General features: G+C 40.0%; 1 protein-coding gene across 1 annotated transcript; it reads right to left on the minus strand.

The window, feature by feature from the left end:
- Positions 1–18,663: 18,663 nt before the first annotated feature.
- On the minus strand, positions 18,664–19,882 carry LOC118832129 (uncharacterized protein CLBA1-like). The gene is given in 2 exon segments (XM_036739563.1): positions 18,664–19,643; positions 19,646–19,882. Coding segments are annotated over 2 exon segments (1,002 nt in total). The 5' UTR covers positions 19,719–19,882; the 3' UTR covers positions 18,664–18,714.
- Between the last annotated feature and the right edge of the window lie 1,501 nt (positions 19,883–21,383).

The raw sequence follows: 21,383 nt of genomic DNA on the forward strand, positions 1-21,383 counted from the left end.
CCTAGGTAAAAGAAGGCATACCTAGCCTTAATCACTAAGTTGACACTGCCTCAGTCAAACTGAGACCTAGGAAAGACCTTAGCTTAAAAGGCAAGGATGCCACTGTACCCAGGGCCATCTCCATTAGTTTCCTCTATATGTTACCACTGGATCCAAATGGCTCAGGAGAGATGAGGCTGTTGACTTTGCCCTGTGTCACTTAAATCCAATTCATTTGCAAGTCGTGGTATCCCCTCCCAGATGTCATGGCCCTCTTTGAGAACGAAGTACAAAGGAAAGTCATGATCTCAGTCTTCCAGATTCAATTATCTCTATGCAAATGATTCTCAGATCTATTTATCCAGCTCTAAGCTCTCTCCTGACCTCCAGTTTCACATCATGCATTGCATCTGGAACCTCTTAAACTGGATTGCTATGGACATTTTAAACTCAACATGTTCCAAACAAAACTCAATTTTGCCTATAACTTCCCTCTCCTCTTCTAAATCTATTACTGTTTTTGTCTTTCAGTCATTTTTTCCCTGGCCTCATTTGCTGTTTTCTTGGCAAAGATACTGGAGTGGTTTTCCACTTCCCTCTCCAGCTCATTTTACAGATGAGGAAACTGAGGGGACACACAGCTAGTAAGTCTGACATCAGATTTGAAATCAGGAAGATCACTCTTCCTGATTCCAATCCCAGTGCTTTATCCACTGTACCACCTAGCTGCCTCCATCATGTGGCCTGCCTACAAGCATTGAAATTTACACAAATGCTTTAGTAAATGAAGCTCAGCTACTGCAGAGCTCTCACTAAAATGACAAATCAAAATATATTGTCTATTGTTTCAATAAAAGCCTAAGGTTGGACAGCCCTGGTCTAGGGGACTACCATTCTAATAGTTATCCAGGCTCACAACTTCAATGTCTTCCTCAGCTCCTCTTGTACTTACCCCATACATTCAATCTCTTGCAGTTTCTGCTTTTTCAGTCTCTCTCATTTATACTTCCTTCACAGTTGCCACCCTTGTGCAGACCCTCATTACCTCATGCCAGGAACTTTTGCAATAGCCTTCTGGTTGGTCTCTCTCTTCACTCCAATCCTGTACTCAGCAGTCAGTGATCTCTCTAAAGCTCAGATCTGACCAAGTCATCTTCTTACTGAATAAACTCCAGTGGTTCCCTATTACCCCCAAGATGTTGACTTAAAACCCTTCAAATTTTGTCTCTTCATACCCTTCCAGCCTCTTTACACTTGACTCCCACTCCACATCTTCTACCATCCACCAACATGATCTTCTCCCTCTTCCTCAGACACAACCCTGCATCTCTTGTCTCAATGTTCTCTCACTTGCTAACCTTCTATGCATGGAATGCTTTTCCTTCTCACTTCCATCTCTTGGCTTCCTTTCATTTCCTTAACATTTCATTTCCTTAACATTTGATTTTAGAACTTTGAGTTCCAGATTCTCTCTCTTCTTCCCTCCCCACCCACCCTCAATGAGAAGGCAAGCAATTCAATATAGGTTATACGTGTATCATTATGCAAAACATTTCTATAATAATCATATTGTGAAAGACTATGTTTTCCTCCATCCCATCCCACCCCTCCCCATTTATTTTATTTTCTCCTTTGATTCTGTCACTTTTCAAAAGTGTTTGCTTCTGACTACTCCCTCCACCAGTCTGTCTTCCCTTCTATCATCCCCACCTTCTCTCCTTCCTCCCTACTTTCCTGTAGGGTAAGATATCCAATTGGGTATGTATGTTATTCCCTCCTTAAGCCAAATCCAATGAGAGTAAGATTCACTCATTCACCTTTGCCTCCCCCCTCTTCCCTTCCATTTTAACAGCTTTTTCTTGCCACTTTTATGTGAGATAATTTACCCCATTCTATCTCTCCCTTTCTCTTCTCCCAATATACTCCTCTCTCATTCCTTAATTTTATTTTTTAGATATCATCACTTCATATTCAACTCACCCTGTGCCCTCTGTCTATATATACATATATATATGTATATATATACATATATAGATATATATATGTATGTATATATATATATATATGTATATTCCCTTCAATTCTTCTAATACTGAGAAAAGTCTCATGAGTTACAAATATCATCTTTCTATGTAGGAATGTAAACACTTCTACTTTAATAGTCCCTTATTATTTCTCTTTCCTGTTTACTTTTCATGCTTCTCTTGATTCTTATATTTGAAAGTCCAAGTTTTCTATTCAGCTCTGGACTTTTTCATCAAGAATGCTTGCAATACTGTAATTCATTGAAAATTCTTTTTTTTTTTTGTCCTGAAGTATTATGCTCAGTTTTGTTGGGTAGGTGGTTCTTGGTTTAATCCTAGATCCTTTGGCGGCCAGAATATTTTATTCCAAGCCCTTCAATCCCTTAATGTAGAAGCTGCTAGATCTCGTATTATTCTGATTGTGTTTCCATAATACTCAAATTCTTTCTTTCTGGCTGCTTGAAATATTTTCTCTTTGACCTGGGAACTCTGGAATTTGGCTATAATATGCCTAGTTTTCCTTTTGGTATCTATTTCAAGAGGCAGTTGGTGGATTCTTTCCATTTGTATTTTACCCTCTGGTTCTAGAATATCAAGATAGTTTTTCCTTGATAATTTCTTGAAAGATGATGTCTAGGCTCTTTTTTTGATCCTGGCTTTCAGGTGGTCCAGTAATTTTTAAATTCTCTTTCCTGGATCTATCCTTCAGGTCAATGGTTTTCCAATGAGATATTTCACATTGACTTCTATTTTTTCATCGTTTCGGTTCTGTTTATAATTCTTGATTCTCATAAAGTCATTAGCTTCCATTTGCTTCATTCTAATTTTGAAGGAATTGTTTTCTTCAGTGAGCTTTTGGACATCTTTTTCCATTTGGCCAATTCTACTTTTTAAGACATTCTTCTCCTCACTGTCTTTTCGTACCTCTTTTCCATTTGGGTTAGTCTATTTTAAGGTGTTATTTTCTGCTGTATTGGGGGGGGTCTCCTTAGCAAGCTGTTTACTCATTTTTCATGATTTTCTTGCACCCCTCTCATTTTCCCCCAATTTTTCATCTACTTCTCATACTCGATTTTCCAAGTCCCTTTTTGAGCTCTCCCGTGGCCTGTGACCAATAATATTTTTCTTGGAGGCATTTGTTGTAGGATCTTTGACTTTGTTGTCTTTTTCTGGCTGTATGTTTTGATCTTCTTTGTCACCAAAGTAAGATTCTATAGTCCTGAGATTTTTTATGCTGTCCTGCTCATTTTCCTACTCAATTATGTGACTTTTGAGCTCTTTGTCAAGGTATGACTCTGCTTCCAGCATGAGGAGTACTCTGTCTCAAGCTTCAGGGGTTTTGTGTAGCTATTTTCAAAGCTGCTTCTAGGGCATCTGTAAATTTTCAGTTCTTTTGAGGTGGTATGATACAAGGAGAGGTGTTTATTCTTCTACTGGACTGTGCTCTGGTCTATGAGTGAACTCAAGCACTCTTTTCTGCCATGTAACTAGCAGGAGGACTCCCTCTCCACAACCACCACAAGCTCTGCCACACCAATGCTCCTCCTCAACCCAAGACCCCCAACTAGGACTGTGACCCAGATCCAAGCAGAGCAAAGAAAGAGAATCCTGCCTCAGTGGTAGCAAAGAGATCCCTGCATTCCTGCTCTGATCAGATGCTTGATTCCCCTATGTGGGCCTAAGAGCTCCAGAAGCAGCCACTGCTGGTGCTGCTGCTGCAGCCACCTCTGTCTCCCAAGGGCTGGGGCCAGACCATGCCCTTCTCTCACCCAGGTCCACCAGAATTTTCCTATTGACCTGCTAAGTTGTCTTTGGTGTTTGTGGACTGAGAAGTCTGGAAACTGGCACAACACGGCAATTCACTGCCCTAAGGCCTGCTCCCCATGGTTTGCTCTAGCCTAGTCTGTAGCGGTGCTCCTGTGCTTGGCTGCCAGCATGTCCAATAGACCATTCCCAGCAACCATTCAGGCCACCTTGGGCTGGAGACTTGTTTCAATCTGTCATTCTGTGCGTTCTGTAGCTCTAGAATTTGTTTAGAGTCATTTTTACAGGTGTTTGGAGGGATTTGGAGGAGAGCTCAAGCAAGTCCCCTGCTTTTACTTGGTCGTCTTGGCCCCACCCCAGAAAAAAAAACTCTGACAATAAAAAGTTACTATGGTGACAAGGAAGATCAAAACATACACTTAGAAGATAAAGTCAAAGCTCCTACATACTAAGTCTCCAAGAAAAACATGAATTGGTCTCAGGCCATGGAATAGCTCAAAAAGGAATTTGAAAATCAAGTAAGAGAGACTGAGGAAAAATTGGGAAGAGAAATGATAGAAAATGCCAGAGAATCATGAAAAACAAGTCAACAACTTGGTAAAGGAGACACAAAATATACTTAAGAAATAACACCTTTAAAAAAGTAGTCCAAATGGTAAAGAAGTCCAAAAAGCCAATGAAGAGTAGAATACCTTAAAAAAGACATATATGTGTGTGTGCATGTATATATATATATATGCACACACATATATGTATATCTGTATATATACATATATATAAATACATACATATATATATATATATATATATATATACATATGAGAGAGAGAGAGAGAGAGAATGTACTGGTGTGATTTGAATATGAAAGGGTGATATCTATTAAATTTTTAAAGTTTATTTTTATTTTTAACATTCATTTCCACAAGATTTTGAGTTACAAATTTCTCCTCATCTCTACCCTCCCTCTCCACCCCAAGGTGGCATGTATTCTGATTGCCCCTTTCCCCAGTCTGTCGTCTCTTCTATCACCTCCCCCCCCCATCTCTTTTCCCCTTACTTTCTTGTAGGGCAAGATAGATTTCTATACACCACTGGACTGTATATGTTATTTACCAGTTACATGCAAAAATACATTTTTTAACATTTCTTTTTAGAACTTTCAGTTCCAAATTCTCTCCCTTCATCCCTCCCCACCCACCCTCCTTGAGAAGGCAAGCAATTTGATATAGGTTATACATGCACATTTTGCAAAACACTTCCATATCCAAACACCTCCAGTCATGTTGTAAAAGACTAACTATACTTCCCTCCATCCTATCCTGTCCCCCTTTATTCAATTTTCTCCTTTGACCCTGTTCTTTTTCAAAAGTGTTTGCTTTTGACTATCTCCTTCCTGACTCTGCCCTCCCTTCTATTATCCCCCCCTTATCCCCTTTCCCCCTACTTTCCTGTAGGGTGAGATACTTAATTGACTGTGTGTGTTATTCCCTCCTTAAGCCAAATCTAATGAGAGCAAGATTCAGGCATTCCCTTTCACCTACCCCTCTTCCCTTCCAGTACAACACCTTTTTCTTGCCACTTTTATGTGAGATAATCTACCCCATTCTATCTCTTCCTTTCCCTTTTTCCCAATGTGTTCCTCTCTCACCTCTCAATTTTATTTTTTAGACATCATACTTTAATATTCAGCTCACCCTGTGCCCTCTGTCTACATATATATATATATATATATATATATATATATATATATATATTGTGTGTGTGTGTGTGTTGGTGTGTGTGTGTGTATATATATATATATACATGTATATGTATATATATTCCCTTCAACTACCCTAATACTGAGAAAGGTCTCATGAGTTACAAATATCTTTCCATGTAGGAATGTAAACAAAAGAGATCAAATTTATTAAGTTGATACCTTTTCATGCTTCTCTTGATTCTTGTATTTGAAAGTCAAATTTTCTATTCCACTCTGTTTTTTCCATCAAGAATGCTTGAAAGTCCTCTATTTTATTGAAAATCCATATTTTGCCTTGGAGCATTGTACTCAGTTTTGCTGGGTAGGTGATTCTTGGTTTTAATCCTAGCTCCTTTGACCTCTGTAATATCATATTCCAACCCTTCAATCCCTTAATATAGAAGCTGCTACATCTTGTGGTATCCTGTTTGTGTTTCCACAATATTCAAGCTGTTTCTTTTTGACTCCTTGCAAGATTTTCTCCTTACCTGGGAAATCTGGAATTTGACAACAATATTCCTAGGAGTTTTAATTTTGGTATGTTGTTCAAGAAGTACTTGGTGGATTCTCTCCATTTCTATTTTGCCCTCTGGTTCTAGAATATCAAGGTAGTTTTTCCTTGATAATTTTTGAAAGATGATATCTAGGCTCTTTTTTAATGATGCAGTTCAGGTAATCCAATATTTTAAATTACCTCTCCTGGTTTTGTTTTCCAGGTCAGTGGTTTTTTCCAGTGATATATTTCACATTGTCTTCCATTTTCATTCTTTTGGTACTGTTTTATAATGTCTTGATTTCTCATAAAGTCACTAGCTTCCACTTGCTCCATTCTAATTTTTAAGGCAGTGTTTTTCTTTGCTGGTAATTTGAGCCTCCTTTTCCATCTGGCTAATTCTGCCTTTTAAGGCATTCTTCTCCTCATGGCTTTTTGGAGCTCTTTTGACATTTGAGGTAGTCTATTTTGGAGGTCTACTTTAGCAAGTTATTAACTCGCTTTTCATGATTTTCTTGCATCACTCTCATTTCTCTTCCAATTTTTCCTCTACTTCTCTTACTTGATTTTCCAAATCCTTCTTGAGCTCTTCCATGGCCTGAGACCAATTTATATTTTTCTTGGAGGCTTTTGATGTAGGATCTCTGACTTTGTTGACTTTTTCGGACTGTGTGTTTTGATCTTTGTCACCAAAGAAAGATTCTATAGTCTGAGTCCTTTACACTGCTTGCTCATTTCCCAGCCAATTACTTGACTTTTGAGCTCTTTATTGGGGTATGACTGCTTTCGGAGTAGAGAGTGCTATGTCCCAAGCTTGAGTGGTTTGTGTTGCTCTTTTCAGAGCTACTTCTATTCTGAGGTGTATCATACTCCTCTTCTGGCCTGTGCTCTGATCTGTGAGTGAAAGCACTCCTTTCTGCCATGTAACTACTAGGAGGATGCCCTCTCCACCTCCACCACAAGCTCTGCCATACCAGTGCTCCTCCTCCCCCATGAACCACCAACCAGGACTTAGAGCCAGATCCAAGCAGGGTAAAGCTAGAGAATGTTGCCTCAATCCCAGCAAAGAGATCCCTGCACCCCTGCTCTGATCAGCTGCTTGATTCCCCCCACCATCTGTGTACTTGGAGCTGCAGAAGCATCCCCTGCCACTGCTGCTGCTGTTGCTGCTGCCACAGCCACTTCTGCTACCCCAGGGCAGGGGCTAGACCAAGCACTTTCTCACCCAGGTCTAACACTTTCCCACCGACCTGCTCAGTTGAGTTTGGCATTTGTGGGTTGAGAAGTGTGGAAACTGCCCTAAGTCCTTCTCTGTCAGGTGTACTCTGGCCTGGTCTCTTCTGGTGCAGCCCACACTGGGCTGTGCTCCACCCAAGAACAGTGCAATAGATAATTCTCAGCAACCATCAAGCCCATCTTGGGCTGGAGACTTGTTTCACTCTATCATTGTGTGGCTTCTGTAGCTCTAGAATTTGTTTAGAGTCATTTTTACAGGTGTTTGGAGGGATTGGGGAAGAGCTCAAGCCAGTCCCTGTTTTCATGCCACCATCTTGGCTCCACCCTTGAAGGGGTGATATCTAAAAAATAAAATCAAGGGGTGAGAGAGGAATGTACTGAGACAAAGGAAAAGGAGAGATAGAATGGGGCAAATTATTTCATGTAAAAGAGGCAAGAAAGCCTATTAGTGTGCAAGTAAAGAGGGGAGGTGAGGGAGACTGAGTGAACCTTATTTTCATCAGAATTGACTTGAAAAGAGGTAATAACAAACACACGCTATTGAGTATAGAAATCTATCTTACCCTACTAGAAAGTAGGAAGTGAAGGGGATAAGAAAGGTGGGGGGTGGTAGAAGGGAGGGCCGATTGGGGGAAAGGGTAGTCAGAAGCAAAGCACTTTTGAGGAGAGACAGGGTGCAAGGACACAGAGAATAGAGTAAATGGGAGCACGGATAGGATGGAGGGAAATACAGTTAGGAAATAGTAAGTTTCTCTGATAAAGGTTTCATTTCTCAAATGTACAGAGAACTGAGTCAAATTTGTAAAAGTAAGAGCCATTCCCCATTTGAGAAATGATGAAAAGGTATGATCAGTTTTCAGATGAAATAGTCAAAGCCATATGCGAAGGTACACTCACTCACTACTGATTGGAGAAATACAAATTGAACAGTTTGTGAAGTATTACCTCATACCTATTAGATTGGTTGATAGGAAAGAAGGTGTGAATGACAAATTTGGAGGGGATGTAGGAAGACAAGACACTGATGCAGTGCTGGTGGAGTTGTGCACTGATTCAACCATTCTGTAGAGCAATTTAGAACTCTGCCAAAAGTGTTATAAAACCCTTTGACCTAGCAATATCACTACTAAGTCTGTATCCTAAAAGAGGAAAAGGGTCTATATGTACAAGAATATTTATAGTAGCTCATTTCTGGGGACAAAGAATTAAATTAAGAGGATATCCATCAAGGGGAGAATGGCTGAACAAGTTGCGGAATGTGATTATGTTAGATACTATTGTACTATAAGAAATGATGAGCAGGATGCTCTCAGAAAAAACCTGGAAAGACTTGCATGGGCTGATGCAAAGTGAAATGTACTGTATATAAAGTAATGGCAATATTGTAAAATGATCAGCTGAGAATGACTTGCTATTCTCAGCAATACAATGATCCAAGGCAACTCTGAAGGACTCATGATGAAAAATGCTAGCCATCCCCAGAGAAAGAACTGATGGTGCCTCAATATAGACTGAAACATACTTCTTTTTAACTTTATTTTTCTTGAATTTTTTGGTGTGTTTTCTTTTACAACAGACTATTGTGGATATGTTTTGCATGACTATAAATGTATAACCTAAATCAAATTGCTTGCCTTCTTAATGCAGAGAGGGCAGAGTGGGAGGAAGGGAGAGAATTTGGAACTCAAAGTTTCAAAAACGAATGTTAAAAATTGTTCTTACATGTAAGTGGGGAAAAAATAAAATACTAAAACAAAGGTTATAATTATGTGTAAATATGGTCATTGTTCCAACCAATGGAAATATTAAATAAAAATTCAAAAAAGTATGTATTCTCTCCCCCTTAATTTGAATTGTCTCAGACATTGAGGGAAGTAGTTTGGAACCATGCCTCAAAGTCACTAAACTATGCATAACCTTTGATGCAACGCTACAGCTACTAAGATATGATGATGTTAATGATGATGATGATGACAAAGATAATGGCAGCTAGATGGTACAGTGGATAGATTTAAAGTCAGGGAAATACTAGTTAAATCTTTCCTCTGAATTTTACTAGCTGTGTGACCCTGGGCAAATTACTTAACCTCTCTGTGCCTCATTTTTGTCATCTCTAAAATGGGGGATAATAGTGACATCTACTTCACAGGGTTGTAATGAGAATCGAATGAGTTAATATACTCAAAATGCTTTGTAAGCTTTACATTACTATGCAAATGCTATAGTGATAATAATAATACGCCATGGAGATCAAAAAAAGAAGAAAAAGACCCACATGCACAAAAATATTTATGAATTTTTGTGGTGTCAAAGAGCTGGGAAACTAATGGGGTATCCTTTAATTAGGAACTACTGAGCATTGTATCTAATGAATGTAATATAATTTGTTGTTGCTCAGTCATTTCAGTCATATCCAACTCTTCCTGACCCATTGGGGTTTTCTTGGCAAAGATACTGGAGAGGTTTGCATTTCCTCCTCCAGCTCGTTTTACAGATGAGGAAATTGAGGCAAACAAGGCTAAGTGACTTGTGCAGCGTCACATAGTAAGTGTGGCAAGATTTGAACTCATAAAAATGTGTCTTCCCAACTCCAAGTCTGGCCCTCTATCTGCTGTAGAAACAACAAAAAGGTTGGTTTCTTAGAAACCTGGGAAAATAGGTATGAACCGATGCAAAATAAAGTAAACAGATCCTGGAGAACATTTTACAAATAAAAATAAGATGGTAGAGGAAAAAAACCTTCGAAAGCCTGAAGATCTCTAATTAATGAAAAAACCAATGATAACACCAGATAGTGCAGCCTGAGACCTTTGGGCACAGAGATAATGGCCTTACAATAAAGACATTGAAAATGTGGAGATTTATTATCAGACGTGGCCAATGTGGGGGGGTGTTGCTTGATGTTGCGTATATATTAAAAGCGTTTCCTTTTTCATTTTCCTCTTTTTTGTTTTTTAGGAGTGATGAGGGGTGGTAGGAATGAGGAAAGGACTAAGGAAAAAGTAGCCACAAAATGAGAGAAATTCAAGGAAAACAAGAAAACAGTCAGTGAATTTTTTTAAATGCGCAGAGAACAAAATAAAGAATTGAAAAAAAATCACAGATAAGCAAGACAACTTTGAAAGTTGCATTTGAATGTATTATATATTTATATAGATTTAAAAGACAAGATCTGCATGATAGATATTTGCAGGTTAATGTACAATCCTCTTTTGTAGGCAGCTTGTTGGCAAGCCTAGAGCAAGACCTGAGATCAAAATCATTCTCAGACACTTAATAGCTGTGTGACCCCAGGCAAGTTACTTAAGCTCTGTCTGACTCAGTTTCCTTGACTATAAATGATAACAATAATAGCATTTACCTCCTAGGGTTGTTTTAAGGATCAAATGAGATACTTAGCAAAGCACCTGGCACATAGTAGGTACTTAATAAATGCTTGTTCCTTTCCTCTCCCTTTCCTTTACTGGGTACATGCAAGTGAAATTTTCTTTGATGGGTAAGTTTAGAAAAAAAAAAATTTTAAAAAAGAAATTACGACAACTCCAGAAGTAAAAGAATCTGGGGTCACATCACACCTCTTACTACCTGGATGACTATGGGCAAGTCATTTACCCTTCCTATCCTCTCGATATCCTCATCTACAAAATGAGGATTTTGGCTTCTACAGGCTTCAAGGTGCCCTTCCAGCTTTAGATCTATGGTTTTGCAGATTACAGATTGAGGAGTCCTTTCATAAGCACTCTTCTGCCTTGGAGTCTCAGCTTAGTGATAAGAACTCCAAGAGACATCACAAAGCCCTTTCACAGATGAGGAAACTGAGCCTGAAAGAGTATAAACAACTTGTTGAAACTCATATAACAGGCAAGTGTTCCAGGGGGGATTCGAATCTACATCTGCTGGGTTCCAAGTCCAGTTTTCTATCCAGGTTTCTATCTATATACCTTTGGCCCTGCAACAAGATAGTGTTATGAGGCTCAGATGAGATAAAATAAGAAAAGAACTTTCCAAAGTCTGAAGTATCAAGCGATTATTTCCTACCTGTGTGCAAACATTCCTAGTTATGGTTCTGAGGATACTGGGGGTAAAGTTGGGTGTGTTTGCCCTCTGGTGCGTAATTGGCCTTTGAGTCTCTTGAGGCAGCTGTTACTCTAAGGATCTGTCCTTTGCTCTTCAGGCAAGCATTATGGCCTGAAGCAAAGTTCTTTGGATATGATTATAGCCACTGAGCAACTGAGTCAACTTTAGGCAGCTTAGTAACCCATTTTGGGGTCTCCTGTTGCAGGAAGCTGGGCGTGTTATAAAGTAATGTGATCACACTAGGGACTTTCCCAGCAGCCAGGATTCACAGAAATGAAGCATCACCAGATTGGGTTTGCTGGAGTTGGACCCACTCACGGCATCAGACATGAGATACCAGGGCTGGAAATAAGTTTGCTCCATAGCCCTGCACTGGGGAGTGGGTGACTCAGAACTGACCTTCCTTCATAAGGGCCTCGTGAAGGAAAGAACACATTTTTAGAATCAGGTCACTTTGATGACTAATTTCAGAGCTAGAAAGATCCTTGAGAAATCATCTGCTGCTCCTCATACCTATAACTCCACTTCCTAACTTTCTGCTTTTACAATGACCGTCCTCCATACTGGGAATATACCTATTCCCTACCCACAAGTGCCAGAGAGCTTTTCTGATGTTCTTTGCTGCTAGTGTTCTTTTACCTCGCCCCCTTCAAAAACAGCAGCAGCAGCAGCAGCAACAACCACCCCTCATATTAATTCTGCATCTATTCTGAACATAGGAAAGGCTACTTGGCATAGTATATTGAGTTATCCTGAAACTGGGAACACCTGGATCCAGGTGCTAGCTCCCTCACATCCTGGTTGTGTGACCCTGGACGAATCACCTAAGGTCTCAGTGCTCTAGGCCAGAGCCTGCCACAACACTCCAGAATTCCATTAAAATTAGCTTAAAATATTCCTGGGAAATATTTACAAACTCAGTAAAAAATACAATAAAACATAGATAATGGTAATATGTGACTTTCTAAGTCAATAGGCCACCCACAGATATCGTTATGTTAATTTTAATGGCTCTCATTTCTATTTGGGTTTGCCATCACTGCTCTAGGCACCTCTAACATAATAACTTGAAGAGGAGGTGCAGACCTGAAATAGTGGGGGGCAGGTCTCACCTGTAACTTCCCTAATAAAATGAATCATAGGTTGAATCCTTATCCCTATATTTTGCATGTAGTAATAGCAATAATGATAATAGTTAATGTTCATGTACAGCCTACTGTGTGTCAGCCACTCTGCTAGGTGCTTTGCAAAATTTACCTCATTTTGATATTATTTCTCCTGTAGAATGTAATTAGCTGCTTGAGGGCAGGCACTGTTTCATTTCTGTATTTGTAGCCCCAGCCCCTAATCAATAGGCCTAGAACATGATGGCAATATTTAAAAGTTTGTTGACTGATTAATTCATTGATCTGGTCCATCCCCTCACTTGACATGAGAAGAAACTGGGGCACAGAGGGAAGTAACTGACCCAAGGTCACACAGCTAATCAGTGGCAGAATTGGAACTCGAACCCAGGTCTCCGAAGACAAGTGCCCAGTGGCTTAGAAACTTGCTGACTTTGTATTGGAAGTCTTCATTTGACATCACACAGGCACAGGAGGAGGTTTTTGCAGGCCAGCAAGTTTCTTATTTAAAGAAAAAAAAGATCCCTTAATTTCACCAGCATCAGGAAAAGAGACTTTCAAAAGGGGTACTTTGGTTATCTTGGAGTCTCAAAGCCAGAGCCAGGAAAAAGTTTGAAAGTCAGTCATATTGTCCATACTCCTAGGGACAGGAATATCCTCCAAGTTTTTTCCTTTATTTGTTCTGGCTGCTTTTAGGTTACTTGTCACCTCCTTGACACTTTCTCTTCTTTCCTTCCCTTTGTATCTTTCACATCTTTCTATTTACAGAAAAGATGCAAATCTTGTGTCTTGGGAGCAGAGAAGAGGGGAGAGGGGAAAGAGACTGTCTCACTGATCAAATCCACTACCTCCTCTTTCTTCTGGCTTCCTCTTAGATGGACAGACCATGACAATCCAGGCCATGGCAGAATCCAGCCCTGAGCCTCAGGGCATGGGGAAATCTCCTCTGAAAGCCCTGATTGGAGAAGGGAAGAATAAGAGATTTTCATAGAAACTCCTCCTTTCGGCCCATAAAGCCTATATTCTGGCAATAGTCTGCCTCTCAGGTTTATCAAGTATTATTTTCTGTCAATCAAACTAGCTTACTTGGTGTTACACCCATACATTGTGCCCTCATTTCTTTCTTTGCCTGGGTGGTTCCACGTGCCTGGAATGCTATTCCTTTATCACCTCTGCCTCTTAAAAATCATTTCTTTTTAAAAAAAAAAATTTTATTTTCTCTCTATTATAAGTAAAAGCAATTTTTAGCATTGATTTTTAAATTTTGTGGATTATTCATATCCATATTTATTTATGTGGATTTACTTCATAGCCAGCTACTTTGCTAAAATTATTGTTTCAACTACCTTTTTAATGGATTATTTGGGATTCTTAAAATATATCAGCATACCATCTGCAAACCTCCTTCCCTATTCTGATTCCTTCTATTTCTTTTTCTTCGGCTATTGCTATTGCTAGGATTTCCAATACAGTACTGAATGATATTGATGACAGTGGGTATCCTTGTTTCACATTTGATCATACTGGAAGGCTTCTGGTTATCCTCCTTAAAAATAATGTTTCTGGTTTAGATAAATGTGGCATTTTTTAATCAATTTAAGGAAAAATCCATTTATACCAATACTTCCAAGTGTCTTTAATAAAAATGGGTGTTGAATTTTATCAAAAGTTTTTTCTGCATCTATTGGTATAATCGCATGATTTTTTAAAACTTTTATTATTGATGTATCAATTATGCTAATAGTTTTCCTTATGTTAAACCATCTTGCATTCCTGGCATAAATCCAACTTGAAGATAATGTTTAATCTTTGTAATATATTGCTGTAATCTTTTAGCTAGTATTTGATTTATGATTTTTGCATCCATGTTCATTAATGAAATTGTTCTATAATTTTCATATTCTGTTTTTACTCTTCCTGGTTTAGGAATCAGTATCATATTTGTTTCATAGAAGGAATTTGGTAGGATCCCTTCTTTAGCTATTATTCCAAATAATTAATTTAATGTTGGAATTAATTGATTTTTAAATGTTTGATAATTGTAATCCATTTCCTCTAAGAGCTTTCTCTTAGGAAAAGCACTTATGGCCTGTTCAACTTCTCTATCTAAATTAAGTCTATTTAGATATTTTATTTCCTCTTCTGGTAATCTAGGCAATTTATAGGTTTTTTTGTTAAAGTATTCTTCCATTTCACTTCAATTGTCAAATTTATTGGCATATACTTCCAGAAAAATAACTTCTAATAATTGCTTTAATTTCATCTTCATTAGTGGTATATTCAGCCTTTTCAGTTTTGTACTAGTGATTGATTTTCTTCTCTCTTTTTTAAATCTTTTATTTTTTTCATAAAACCAACTCATAGTTTTATTATTAATCTAATGAGTGTTTTTTAACTCTCAGTTTTATTCATTTCACCTCTATTTTTAGGATTTCCAATTTAGTGTGTAATTGGTGTATAAATTATTTAATTTTTTAACTGCATACCCAATACATTAGTCTGCTCTTTCTCTCTTTTATTTATATAAGCTTTCAGAGATAATCACTGCTTTACTGTATCTCTTTTGGTTTTGATGTTCTGTTCATTACTGTCATTCTTTTTAATGAAATTGTTGTTTCTATGCTTTCTTCTTTAACCCATTCATTCTTTAAGATTAAGTTGTTTAATCTCCAATTTATTTTTAATCTATATTTCCTTGGTCCCTTATTAAATATAATTTTTATCGAATTAGGATCTAAAAAGGATAATTTTTAATATTTCTGCTTTTCTACTTCTAAAATTTTGATGAACGAACATGGTCAGTCTTTAAAAAAACTACCATGAAATATGTGGAGGGTGGGGAGTGTATTCCTGTGTGTTTGCATTCAGTTTTCTCCAGATATCTATCATATCAAGTTTAACAAAATTCAATTCATTTCCTTAACTTATTTCTAATTTACTTTAGTTAAATTTATCTAATTCTGAGAGGGAAGATTAAAGTCCTCAACTATTATAATACTACTATCTGTTTTTTTTATTTGTGCAAATATAAATCTTTTATTAAAGCTGCCTTAATACCAATAGTCAAGATCTACATTCTGATCATGGCAAATTGATTCCAACTCTATTTTCTTTTTATTTATTTATTTATTAAATATTTTAGTTTTCAACATTGATATACACAAGATTTTAGTTACAATTCCCCCCCCATTTCTACCCTCCCCCCAATCCAAGATGGCATATATTCTGATTGCCCCATTCCCTAGTCAGCCCTCCCTTCGTCACCCCACTCCCACCCCATTCTCTTTCCCCATACTTTCTTGTAGGGCAGGTTAAATTTCTATGCCCCATTCCCTATATATCTTATTGATCAATTGCATGCAAGAACAACTTTTTCTTTTGAGCGTGTGCTTTTAAAACTTCGAGTTTCAAATTCTCTCTCCTCTTCCCTTCCCATCGACCCTCCCCAAGAAGGCAAGCAATTCAACCTAGGCCACACATGTATCATTATGTAAACCACTTCCACAATACTAAAGTTGTAAAAGACTAACTATATTTCCCTCCATCCTATCCTGTCCCCCTTTATTCAATTTTCTCCCGTGACCCTGTCCCTTTTCAAAAGTGTTTGCTTTACGTTGCCTCCACCGCCTATCTATCCTCCCTTCTGTTGTCCCCCCCTTTTTATCCCCTTCCCCCTACTTTCCTGTGGGGTAAGATACCCAATTGAGTGTGTATGTTATTCCCTCCGCAAGTCAAATTCAATGAGAGCAAGATTCACTCATTCCCCCTCATCTGCTCCCTCTTCCCTTCCAACGGAATTGCTTTTCTTGCCACTTTTATGTGACATAATTTATCCCATTCTATCTCTCCTTTTCTCCCTCTCTCATATATTCTTCTCTCATCCCTTAATTTTATTTTATTTTTTTAGGTATCATCCCTTCATATTCAACTTACCCAATGCTCTCTGTCTATATATATGTATATAGATTGATAGATAGATAGATATGTATGTATGTATATTCCCTTCAAATACCCTAATACTGAGAAAGGTTCCATGAATTATGCATATCATCTTTCCATGTAGGAATGTGAACAAAATTGTTCACTTTAGTAAGTCCCTTGTGCTTCTCTTTCTTGTTCACCTTTCCAAGTTTCTCTTGATTCTTGTGTTTGAAACTCCATTTTCCTATTCAGTTCTGGTCTTTTCACTGAAAAAGCTTGAAAGTCCTCTATTTCATAGAAAATCCATATTTTGCTTTGAAGCATTATGCTCAGTTTTTGCTGCGTAGGTGATTCTTGGTTTTAACACTAGCTCCTTTGACCTCTGGAACATCATATGCCACAGCCCTTTGATCCCTTAATGTAGAAGCTGCTACATCTTGTGTTATTCTGATTGTGCTTCCACAATACTCAATTGTTTTTTCTGGCTGCTTGAAGTATTATCTCCTTGATCTTGGAGCTCTGGAATTTGGCAACAATATTCCTCGGAGTTTTCTTTTGGGATCTTTTTTCAAGAGGCGATCAGTGGATTCTTTCAATTCCTATTTTACCCTCTGGCTCTAGAATGCCAGGGCAGTTTTCCTTGATAATTTGTTGAAAGATGATGTCTAGGCTCTTTTTTGGATCAGGTAGTCCAATAATTTTTAAATTATCTCTCCTGGATCTATTTCGCAGGTCACTGGTTTTTCCAATGAGATATTTCACATTGTCTTCCATTTTTTCATTCCTTTGGTTCTGTTTTATAATATCTTGATTTCTCCTAAAGTCACTAGCTTCCACTTGCTCCAATCTAACTTTTAAGGCAGTATTTCTTCAGTGGTCTTTTGGATGTCCTTTTCCACTTGGCTAATTCTGCCTTTCAAGGCATTCTTCTCCTTATTGGCTTTTTGGAGCTCTTTTGCCATTTGAGTGACTCCTATTTTTAAGGCGTTGTTTCTTCAGTACTTTTTTTTCATAGTTTTTTGGGTCCCCTTTAGCAAGTCATTGACTTGTTTTTCATTGTTTTCTTGCATCACCCTCATTTCTCTTCCCAATTTTTCCTGTACTGCTCTTACTTGCTTTTCCAATTCCTTTTTGAGCTCTTCTGTGGCCTGAGACCAGTTCATGTTTTCCTAGGAGGCTTTTTTTTTTTTTATTCAGGGAAACTTTATTTGATAAAATGTTTCAAAAGTCAGTGTGAATTTGGTTGGCTCTTGCCATTTTAACAGGGGTGATTTAGTGGAGACATGGAGAAAGTTTTCATTTGGATGTTCCATAAAACAAAGTGTAAAATGGAATAAAACTGTTGCCCATGAGTGCTGCTTTGTCAAGGTCAGCAGTTACATAGGAAAGTGTCAAGTTATCCCAGGTTTAGTGCACAACACGCAGCACTGAGTTTATGTCTAAACAGAAGATTGAGGTGTCTCAGAAAGACCCTTAAAACAAATATTTTTAGGGAAAAACAGCTTAAGTTATGATTAAGATACGTTGGAGAGAACCTTTAGGTTTTCCCTCATCTTTTAGTTAGAACGTATTTTAAACCTACTATGTACAATATTTTAACATATTCCAAACAAGCATCATAGCATGTAAGCAGACATCTCCACAGGGACATTATCCTGGCTTAGCCACAGTATGTCACCTGAAAATAAAGAAAATAACTATGCAGAACAGGCTGACGCTGAAAATATTCACATTTTGGGACATCTAGTCACAGCTGGAATCTTCTAAGAATGTTCAGTTCTACTAGTCATCAACAAAAGGTCAACAAATGAGTCAGACGTTGGGGAGCCATCGGAAGAAGAGCTGGTTTTTTCCCTCAGCCATCTGTGATCTTTAATGTCATGCTGCAACCACGGAATGAGCCCCCAGAAGCAGGCTACCAAAGCCTGCATCTCCATAGCTACCTGAGAGCAGGGGTCTGGCACTTTGTCAAAGAAATATGTGGCATCCCTAAGCTTTAAATTGGCAGTGCATTCCTTTTCAAGGCTTGCCTGGGCATTTATTTGTTGACTAGAAAACTAAAGCAAAGGTTGTAGAAGAAGCCTTCATTTGCTAGTGGGCAAATTGGGGGTGGCCAGAAAACAGTACATTTAAAAACGGAGAGCAAGCTCGTCAAAGAAAAGTCTTGATTTTACCCATGACTAATTCATTTGCAAACTGGTAGCCATAGGAAAATACAGCTGAGAATTTCTAGTTTATCACCTCAAAGATGTCTATGATTCCAGTTTCCAGTACCAAATCAGTAGCAAAATGTAAGATTTCCTCAAAGATAAAAAGTATTTTCTTTAGCAAACATCACTATTAAAAAGTTTCATTTTAGATTCCGGGCAGTAAAAAGTTTTTCTTTCTTGGAATTGTTATGTATTGCATATTTCCACTGGAAGGAGTCTTCTTCAAAAACAAGTTGTACATAAACAGGCTGCTGTGTCGGGGAGCTGAGGATCCAGAGAGCTTGGTTTGAATTAGTGCCTTGCAATTATTAAGATTAAAGCCATTTACTTCTGCTAACTCTTCAGTCTCTTTCAGGTTAGAATCTTCCAGAACATCATTCTTACCTCCTGAAAGATCTTTTTGAGCAGCATCTATTCCAAGAACAAGTAAGAAATTGTCTTGGCAATGAGATTTACTCCAGAGGCATTTTGAAGTTGATGTGCCATCTTCATCTTGGAGAATCCTCCACAGTTTTCGGGACTCAGAGCAAAATTGCTTCTTTACAGGTTTGCAACTAGTATTTTCTTCATTATGTTTTTCTAGAAAATGGTGTAAGGTGCAAATATCCTCAGTCATTTGTTGTACTGGTACTTCTTGAAAGACAAGCTTAAAAATATTCTCATAGCTGAGATTGGCCTGAATGTGTGCAGCCGCAGCAGCTTCGCTCACCCTGGGTAAGCTGTCAGGCTGCAGGCAGCCACAGGAGGTTGGGGGCGCATCATTTAAGTCCGGATCCCTTTCCCGCGCCCCCGGGGCAGCCCAGCGCTCCAGAACGTCCAGGCTGCTGAAGGTGTCGGACTTGTCCGCAGCCTCGCTGAAGCCCTCGAAGTCCCCCCAGGAGCTGTTGTGCTCTGCCAAAGGCCAGCCGCCGCCGTCCGGGGTGCCAGGGTCCCAGGCGGGGGCCGATCCCGCCGCACTCCGAGCTCTGCTCTCCAAACGCTGCGGCCCAGGGGGGGCCGCCCCCTCATCGCAGCCCCTGCCCCCGGGTCCATAAGCTCCCGCGTTCCCTTCGGGGGGCTCGCGGACCGAAGCCCTTCCACCGCCTCCACCAGGTCGCCGAGGGAGGCCCCCCTGGAGAGCTCCTGGCCTCCGGGGCGCTGGTCCTGCATCTTCAGCGAGGGGATTCTTCGGGGGAATTAAAACAACAAACAAACAGAAACACCAAACCCGACTGGGGCCGAAGAAGCGAGCGCGGAGCGTCCCGGGGGCCATTCACTTCTTCCTTTGCCTCCAAGGAAGGAGCCGCAGCCGCCGCGGCTCGGTCGTTGCCCAGCTCGGGGGCGCTCGGCCTTTCCATTCAGGGACCTGCCCGGGGGCACGCTTCCAGGCGGGGCACCAAGCGTCGCGGGCTGCGCCGTCGCTCGGCGTCCACCAGCAACCCTGGCCATGGGGAGAGCCGGGCCGGGCCGGGCCGGGGTGGGGGCTGGAATGGATGCTTAGTGGGCCGGCCCGCGCCCGCTGCCCCAGAGATGGAGCGCGGCCGCCCCGCGGACATCCCCAGCCGGGCCGGCTGGCTGTGACAGGCGCTGTCCCTAGGAGGCTTTTGATGTAGGCTCCTTTGACTTTGTTGACTTCTTCTGGCTATATGTTTTGATCTTCTTTGTCACCAAAAAAAGGATTCTAGAGTCTGAGTCTGAGTCCTTTTGTGCTGCCTGGCCATATTCCCAGCCAACTATTTGACCTTTGAGCTTTTTGTCAGGGTATGACTGCTTGTAGAGTAGAGAGTGCTTTGTCCCAAGCTTTAGGGGTTTTGTGCTGCTGTTTTCAGAGCTACTTCTACTCCACTGTCACCACAAGTTTGGCCACAGCAGCCCTCCTCCTCCCCCAAGAACCGCCAACCAGCATTGTGACCCAGATCCAAGCAGGGCAAAGCAAGCCCTGCCCTCCCACTCTGGTCTGCTGTTTGATGCCTCCCACTGTGTGAGTCAGAGACTCAGGAAGCAGCTGATGCTGGAGCTCTGGAAGCAGCCACAAGAGGTTCCTGCCACTGCTTTCATCACCGCCTATCACCTCTGCCACCCCCAGGGCTGGGGCCTTACTGCTTTCCAGCTGATCTAGCAGTTTTCCCCACTAACCTGCAATGTTGTCTTTGGCTTTTGTGGGTTGAGAAGTCTGGTAACTACCACAGCTCAATGATTCATGGCCCTACGGCCTATTCCAGGCTGACCCCCGGTCTGGTCTGTCCTGGCATGGCCCACACTCAGCTGCGCTCCACTCCTAGCACAATGTGATAGACCCTTCCCTGCCACCATCCAGGCCATCCTGGGATGGAAACCTGCTTCCCTCTGCTATTTCCTGGGTTCTGGCAGCTCTAGAATTGTTCAGAGCCATTTTTACAGGTGTTTGGAGGGATTGGGGGAAAGCTTAAGCAAGTCCCTGCTTCCAGCCACCATCTTGACTCTGCCCCCCACCATGATAAGACTACTATCTATTTTCCACCTGTATTTCATTTAACTTCTTTTTTAAAAATTTAGATGCTATAGTACTTGGCGCATATGGATTCAGTATTGATATTACTTCATTTTCTGTTGCACCTTTTCCCAAAATGAAGTTATCCTGCTTATGTCTTTTAATTAAATCTATTTTAGATACCTTTGTCTGAGACCATAATTGCTACCTCTGCCTTTTTTACATCAGCTGTTGCATAATAAATTCTACTCCAACCATCCATTTTAGCTCAGTGTGTATCTCTCATTCCTAAATGTGTTTCTTGTAAACAATATACTGTAAGGATTCTGATTTTTAATCCTTTCTCCTATCCATTTCCATTTTAT

This window comes from Trichosurus vulpecula, chromosome 1 (genome assembly GCF_011100635.1).
Source record: "Trichosurus vulpecula isolate mTriVul1 chromosome 1, mTriVul1.pri, whole genome shotgun sequence".
Taxonomy (NCBI): Eukaryota; Metazoa; Chordata; class Mammalia; order Diprotodontia; family Phalangeridae; genus Trichosurus; species Trichosurus vulpecula.